General features: G+C 36.9%; 1 protein-coding gene across 1 annotated transcript in view; it reads right to left on the reverse strand.

Annotated features, from left to right (window-relative positions):
• The window catches only part of OSBPL11 (oxysterol binding protein-like 11), a 185,246-nt gene that overhangs the window by 46,568 nt on the left and 130,933 nt on the right, over nucleotides 1–7,745 (reverse strand). Inside the window, exons 9-10 of the mRNA XM_006869375.1 lie at nucleotides 6,635–7,133; nucleotides 2,181–2,367 (exon numbers count right to left, since the gene is read on the reverse strand). Coding sequence (XP_006869437.1) covers nucleotides 2,181–2,367; nucleotides 6,635–7,133 — 686 coding nt within the window. The remainder of the gene's footprint in view (nucleotides 1–2,180; nucleotides 2,368–6,634; nucleotides 7,134–7,745) is intronic.

Below are 7,745 nucleotides of genomic sequence, written 5' to 3' on the forward strand. Positions count from 1 at the left end.
TGAATTTGGAAACTTTATCCCTGCAGTTGTTTTCCTCTAAGCATTCTACTCAAACATATACTTTAAAAAACAGTTTCACTAATGAAATGATATCACAGGGGTACAGATTTCAGCTCCAACTTCATATAAATTGGTGTGTGTGTGTATCTGAATATGCAATAGACTGTCTCAGACACTGTGAATTCTGTACTAACAATGTTATTATAACACAGATTAAACAAATAAGTTGCCAGGCATATTGCAAAGGGATTTATCCGTTTAGTAAATGCTGGTCTAATAACCTCTAAAGTCTCTTCCACTTAATTATAAAGCTTGGGTTACTCAAATTACTATGATGATGACACAAGGGAAATAAGGGTCCAGAAATCAGAATTAAACATGGGCCACTTATTAAAATAATGTAACTAAAGTCCTGAAGAATGTTGAGGCCTACAGCCCTCTTTCTTGGGCAACTGTAAAGATGTGCAGGACATGCCCAGGGCCATAACTGAGCAACCACATCCTGAGACTTGCCATTAAGGAAGACCACCCATAAAAATTTCTTATTTTATGGGACTTGCCATTAAGGAAGACTACCATAAAATTCTGCCTTTTTACTTCCATGTGAGATATTTTATAGGTTGGACTGGTTTATCTAGTGCCCTAGGCATAACTTTAAGGGACAAACTTTGTTCTGGGGCAAAGGAGAATGCTAGCCACTGGGAGGAGTCTGAATTAGAGTCCTGAAGAACTTCATATGCTTGCCATTCCAGAAGAAACTCTGTCTGCTCCTACCAGAGGCATTTCTTGAAGAAATGCTGTGCGTACACCCAATTAGCACGGCCCCCTAAATGGGCCAGTTCCCAGAAATCCCCACCTATCGCTATGAACATGATATCTCTTCCCTATCCCAAACCTTTTTTTAGCCCCAGCAAAGCCTTTGTTCAGGGATAAGGGGGTTAAGAGTTGCATTAAGCCTTCCTCCTCTCTATTTGCAAGCCTCTTTTCTAGAAGCTGAAAAAAAGATGAAAGAGCACATAATGTATGACTTCATTTATAAAGTTAAAAAATATGCAGAAGTACTCTATGCTAGTAGAACTCAGTTTGTGGCTACAACAGGACATGAAGAGGGCCACAGGAGTGCTAGTAATGTTCCACATCTTGGTCATACAGATGATGAAATGTTTTCAGAAATTTGTATAATTTTGTATATATATATTTCAATAAAAAGGCTATAAAAAATAAAACTACTCTTACACTTCAGGAACAGTCAAAACAGACATCAGGGGCTTAAAGGAAAAGTATCCTTTTGAGGTTCTTACTAGAGAACTTAGGCGCCTTAGTAGCGCAGTGACTTAGCAGTCTGCTACAAACCACACAACTAACAGTTCAAATGTATCGGTAGCTATTAGGAGAAAAGACCTGGCAATCTGCTCCTGAGGAGACGACAGTCTGGGAAGCCCTGAAGGACACTAGACGGTCGCTCTGAATTGGAATCAGCTTGGTACACAACAACAAACATCAGAAACCTTGTTTTCATGAAGCCATGATCTAGACTAGTGCTCAAGAGGCCAACAAGATCATTCCTAAATGAAACTAGAACCACTATTCAATATTGTGGAGTCCTGGTGTGGCGATGGCGGTTAATGTGGTGGAGTTCAGGTCGGTTTGAACTGCAGGGTTGGCAGTTCAAGTTCACCAGCTGCTTCTCAGAAACCCTATACAGGGTCACTATGACTCAACAGCACTTAACAACAACAACATTCAATATTGTTATCTAAAGACAGCATGTTGGTTTCCATCACTCTATTTCTTGAACTATTTCTTATGATTAGATATATTGTTGCCTTAATTTGGAGCAATGGCTGCTTCCACAGAGATCTGGACCCAAATCTGAGTCCCTTTAAAATTTAAGATTAGGCCATGTATTCTGCTTAATTATCTGTAAGGAATTCCATTCTTCATCATGTTAGCTACTTCACCAGAAACATTTTATTAAAGCATATCTGTTAGTAATGTTATTATTTTAAAAAAAGATAATGATTTTCAGAATGCCTTGGAAGACTGAGTATACCAAACAAAAATAAACATGAAAAAAACCCAACCCCATAGTCATGGAACAAAGCAGAAAAATCATTAGGAGTCATAACACAGGATCAAAGTGGTATAGTAAGAGCCAAGTACCAATAAAATGATCTTACCGGTGTAGTTTGCCACCATAAAACGGCTTCGTATGAAAAGTGATGCTGGCTGAGTACCCGGTCTTTGCACAGTTGACACTCACTTTGCCACCCAGTTCTACCCAAGGAACAGTTAGAATTGACCGGGCGTATGCACAGGGTAGGGAAAATGTATACTCTTCTCCATGTTCCAGTAGACAAAGGGTACCTGAATGTGGAAACATTTATGGTAGTTAACAAACACCTCACAAGAAAGACAGCTTACCAAAAAACTCCCTATTGTTTACCTGTTATACATCGTTATTTTGTTTACACATCATTATTTGCTTTATTTTCATTCAATGTGAGGTGAAATTGCATTTATAATTATACTGGACATCTCCTACTAGCAGTTAAGATTACTTTCATTAAGATTTTACTATTTCTTTCAGGTTTCAAGAGTTCGCTCTAATGCCATTAAATATAAAATAAAACCTTCAGTCAGAGCTTAAGACATTATGCTACGGATAAAACTGATTAATGCTAATAATTTTTTCAAATATCTAATGTTACAGATTCAATCTCAAGTTAGATGATATGATGAAAAATAAAATGTTCTTCATTCATTCTATGTAAATTGATGAAGAAACAATTGTGCAGCAAGTTGCTTGCCCAGGAAACATCAAGGCAAGTGGTTGGGTCCATTCAGAGCAAACCCCCTTCCGAGACTAAGACTCAATGGGAACACACACTCTGACTGGTGAACACGTTCATCACCGATAAGGGGAAGTGAGGGAAAAACAGCAATGAAGCTGCGAGCTAAGCCCTATAACAGGCAATAGCCTCTTGTGAACCCAGGTGGACACCTGGTTGGCCAGCAGTGGTGCAAGACCTGGGGACTCTTGGGCCCAGAGTCAGTGACATAGCCACAGAGGACTAGAGTGGTGAGTGAAGCGTCCAGCTGATAAGAAGAGAGGGCATATGCATAAGCACACCCAGACTTGCAGATAATATCCACTTGTCCTGGCTTCAATGACTGGATGGTTAGAGCTCAACTAGAAGAAGAAAGAAGAGGAAAAAAAGAGTAATCTGATACAATTTGATGAACCTGACCTACACATATGGATGTAATAGCTCAAAAGAGGGAACAAATCTTTAAAGCAAGGATCACTCCCACCCTCTCCATATACAGAGTAGACAGGGATGGGCAACTTGGACATTGGTTACCTAAAACTGGGGGGGCTACAAAGGCAAGAAGTGACTGGCTTACAAGCTTTCAAGAGGGATCCTAGTTCCAGAGGGTGTGGAGGAAGAAAAAAAAAAAAAGAAACAATTGTGATAACATCAGAAAAATCAGGGTCATAATAATCATTTTGTTTGCCAAATTTTGAAATATTTTAGTGTAATAAGACAGAAGTGATCATTTCTATATAGTTGGTATTCCAATGGAGTTTGTTTCATTGAGAGATGCTAAGGGATTGAACATAGTTTAAAAAACACAAAAAGACTATTAGTGAATATACGGCTGCTGTGTGTGTCAATGAGTTGGTTCCAATTCACAGCGACACTGTATGAGGTTTCTGAGGCTTTAAGTCTTTACAGAAACAAAAAGCCTCATCTTTCTCTCGCAGAATGACTAGTGAATCGAACTGCTGACCTTGAGGTTAACCGGCCAATGCATAACCAATGCATTACCGGGGCTCCTTTTAATGAATAATGTTGCTGTTGTTAATTGCCACTGAGTCAGTTCTAACTCATATCAATCCTGTACAGGGTTTCCAAGGAGTGGCTGGTGAGTTTGAACCACCAATTTTGTAGTTCAAACTGACCTTAAGGTCAAGTGCCACACCAAGACTCCATATTATATTCATGAATAATTGATCTGTATATATATTGGTCTATATATCAAGGCAAGCAGTTCAAGTTCACCAGTTACTCCTTGGAAACCCTACACAGGGATCGCTATGGGTTGGAACTGACTCAGTGGCACTTAACAACAACATATGTCATTAAAGAAGTGCTGGTAGCATAATGGATTATGAGCTAGGCTGCTAACTGCAAGGTCAGTATTTCAAATCTACCAGTCATGCCGAGGTAGAAAGATGAGGCTTTCTGCTCCCATAGAGATTTAAAGCCTCAGAAACCCTATGCACGGTTGCTATAACTTGGAACCAACTCAGTGGCACACAACCACTACCATATATCATTAAGTGATATTAAGGTGTGTAATCAAAAAAACCAAACCCACTGTCACTGAGTTGATTCTGACTCACAGTGACCCCATGTAGGGTTTCTGAGATTGTAAATATTTACTGGAGTGGCAGCCTCACCTTTCTCTTGAGGAGGAGCTGGTGAGTTTGAAATTCTGACCCTGCTGGTAGCAACCCAATGTCTAACCCACAATGAATTTAACCTTCTAAGTTCATTCATTGGGTCACCATCAGACCACGTATAGAACTAATCTTAACCCAAATGGCTTCTCTTCTTAATGCTCACAAATAAAGGCAAGACTTATGATAAATATTTTAATATTACTAATTTTGAGGATAAGCATATAAGTAAAATGAAATTCTAAAGCATAATTTTATATAAAGCGACAACTATTTTTCTGTATTGCCCTTAACAGTTTCCACAAATAGCAAGGAGTACTTGAGTCATTTCATAAAGTACATGGATCTGGCTGTGAAATGCTTATACATATGGGAGCTGTAAAAAATATACAGACAACATATTGTTATTGCTAAGTGCTGTTGAGTCAGTTCTAACTCATAGTGATAAAGTAAAGGGTTTCTGTGACTGTAAACCTTTGCGGGAGCAGAAAGTCTCATCTTTCTCCCACAGAACAGCTGGTGGGTTTAAATGACATGAGGGTTTATTTTCAGTATTCAATAATTGTTGATTGGCTGAATCTATGATTGTTGTTAAGTGACCTTGTACAGGGTTTTCCAAGAGTGGCTGATAAGTATGAACTGTCAACTTTGAGGTTCAAACCAACCTCGAGGTTGAATGCTTATTCTACAGTGCCACACCAAGACTCTATCAAAGGTAGGGCAGAATGTGTTTATTAATTTTCTAAAAATATATGATTCTTATAAATATGATCTTTGACTTCTAAGAATGTATTGAGCATAAGTAACACACTGAGATTTCAAATCTGAAGAAATATACGATCAGATTCAGAACTGTGATGATGGACTAGTTAGGATAACGAAGATTCACAGAATTCTAAAATCTTGTTTAATTAATAATTCAATGTGATTTCCCAAACTACTAAATAAAAAATATGACTAGTACAGGACATGTACAAATTCATTACAGAAGCAAATGAATTGTTGTAAATTTCATTAACTGAATTTACTTTCTCCTGAGAATATCAACAATTTAATTTCTAAAAGATAATATATCTATACATATAACTAGCATTTAAATAAATAAACTATTAGATATATCATTCACTATTAATCTTTTTTTTTTTTTAAATCATTTTATATTTTCTCTCTTGGAGTGGGAGAAGCTACCATTACCAGATTTTTGTATACACAAGAGTAAGGTACAAGGGGAAAGAATGTCAAAGAATGAGGTTCTAAATCTGGCTATGTCTTAAACTTCATGACCCTGAGTATGTGCCATCACTTCCAGACTTCAGACTTTTCACTTATAATGATTTATAAAGAGCCAAAGGGTAATGGTGCTATAGGATAAACACTGGACTGCTAACTGCAAGGTTGGTACTATAAACTCACCAGCTTCCTGTTCCTGTAAAGATGGCAGCCTCAAAAACCCTACACTGGTAGCGGTGAGCTAACATAAAGTTGAAGGCAGTGGGTTGTTTTTTTTTCTTTTTTGAAGGGCAAACCTTTTTTTGTTGTTGTTTTATTAAAACAAGGATGTTTTCAATGTCATAAATAGTTTTTGTTAGCCTTAAAAATTATGTGGAAATTGGAAAGAACCATATCATAACAGAACTTAAAAAATTTTAAATTTGGGAAAAAAATCTTATGTTTGAAAGATAGTAAAATCATTTCATAGAATACTATGTAGCAAGTAAAACATATTTTAAAGGTACATCAATGACATGGGAAATAGATATATTTAGTTCATAAAAGCAAGACACAAAATTCTCTAAATAACTAATCGTCAATTTATAAAACTAAGCCACAGGTATAAATATACACATAAAAAATAAAAAATAGTAACTAAAAGAATTTATGTTTGCATGGATGAAGAGATATTTTTAATTTTCTCATTTATGCTTTAAGCTTTTGATAATGAAAGTATTTTATATTTAAAGTCAGAAGGAAAAAAATATTAAAAAGATAATTTACATTAGTCCACAAATAAGCCCCTTACCTTTACACACATGCATTCTGGAACATAAATTAAGAACATAAAAGTAGTACACAAACCATTTTTAATGTGTAACTAGTGTTAATCTAGCTTCCTAAAGTTTAATCGCAGTTTGACACTAAGAATCGAAGAACAATTTTTCTACGTACCTTCTCCAACCATTGTTACGCCTATTGACATGCCTAAGAATTTGCTTTTAGTCCAGATGTGCGCATTTACACACATCTTCCTCTCTGCACATTCTGCATAAAATCCTGAGACTGGAGGATGATGGGAAACCTGCTCAGCAACAAATCTGACTGTGTAACAGTCTGATCCCACCTGGTTCAGAGACTCGTCTGACAGAGGAGCTTGACTTGTGATTGCTTGGGTAGAAGAGCAGCTGATATCACTGGATGCTAGCTCACTTTTCGGCATGCTCCAGGAACAGTGAAATGTTTCTCCAATGATAGGATTGTATGGTTTCTTAGCAATGGCTCCCTTACGGCCTTCATGAAATGAAGTAAGGTAGTACTCAACAAAACGCATCATTCTGTCCTCAGCTGTGGTTCCATTAGTGATGGCTATGAATAGGTCTGGATGAGACATAAAGTCTGCATACATTTCCAGCAGGGAACGCTTCTCTAGGATAAATGTAGGAAGTACCACCTAAAACAACAAAAATTAATCAGAGAGAAAATTTAATCCATGTGTATATCTGTAGGCAATTACTCTCACGTCTCTGAAAATATTTTACTCTAGGTAGATATTAAAAACACATTATAAAGGAAAAAAATTGTCATCATTAAGAAATAAGCATGCTTAAAAGCACATGAAACTTTGCTTAAGTGATCAAGATTAAACACCAATTCTGCATTTCAAGAAGGTTTGGTAAAAGGAATAAAAAAAACCCAAAAAAAAAATAGCAGAATAAACAGTAAAACTCAAAGTATCTGTTAGCCATGCTTTTTTGCCTTTCATATTTCAAATTTAATTATGGATGGCTTATCAACATAATGAAGGAGCTCTGGTACCTCAGAGGGTTAACCATTAGACGGCTAACTGCAAGGTGAACAATTCACACCCACAAGACACTCTGAGGGAGAAAGATGAAGCTGCTTATTCCTGTAAAGATTTACAGCCTTGGGAAAATCTATGGAACAGCACTTTTATTTAATTTTAAGCACAAGAGAACTATTTCTAAAAACAGAACTTTTGACACACAGAGCCAGGTAAGTATGGTGGTGGTGTGCCTTGGAGTTGGTTCTAACTCATAGTGAC

The sequence above is a fragment of the Chrysochloris asiatica genome, unplaced genomic scaffold (assembly GCF_000296735.1).
Source record: "Chrysochloris asiatica unplaced genomic scaffold, ChrAsi1.0 scaffold00130, whole genome shotgun sequence".
Taxonomy (NCBI): Eukaryota; Metazoa; Chordata; class Mammalia; order Afrosoricida; family Chrysochloridae; genus Chrysochloris; species Chrysochloris asiatica.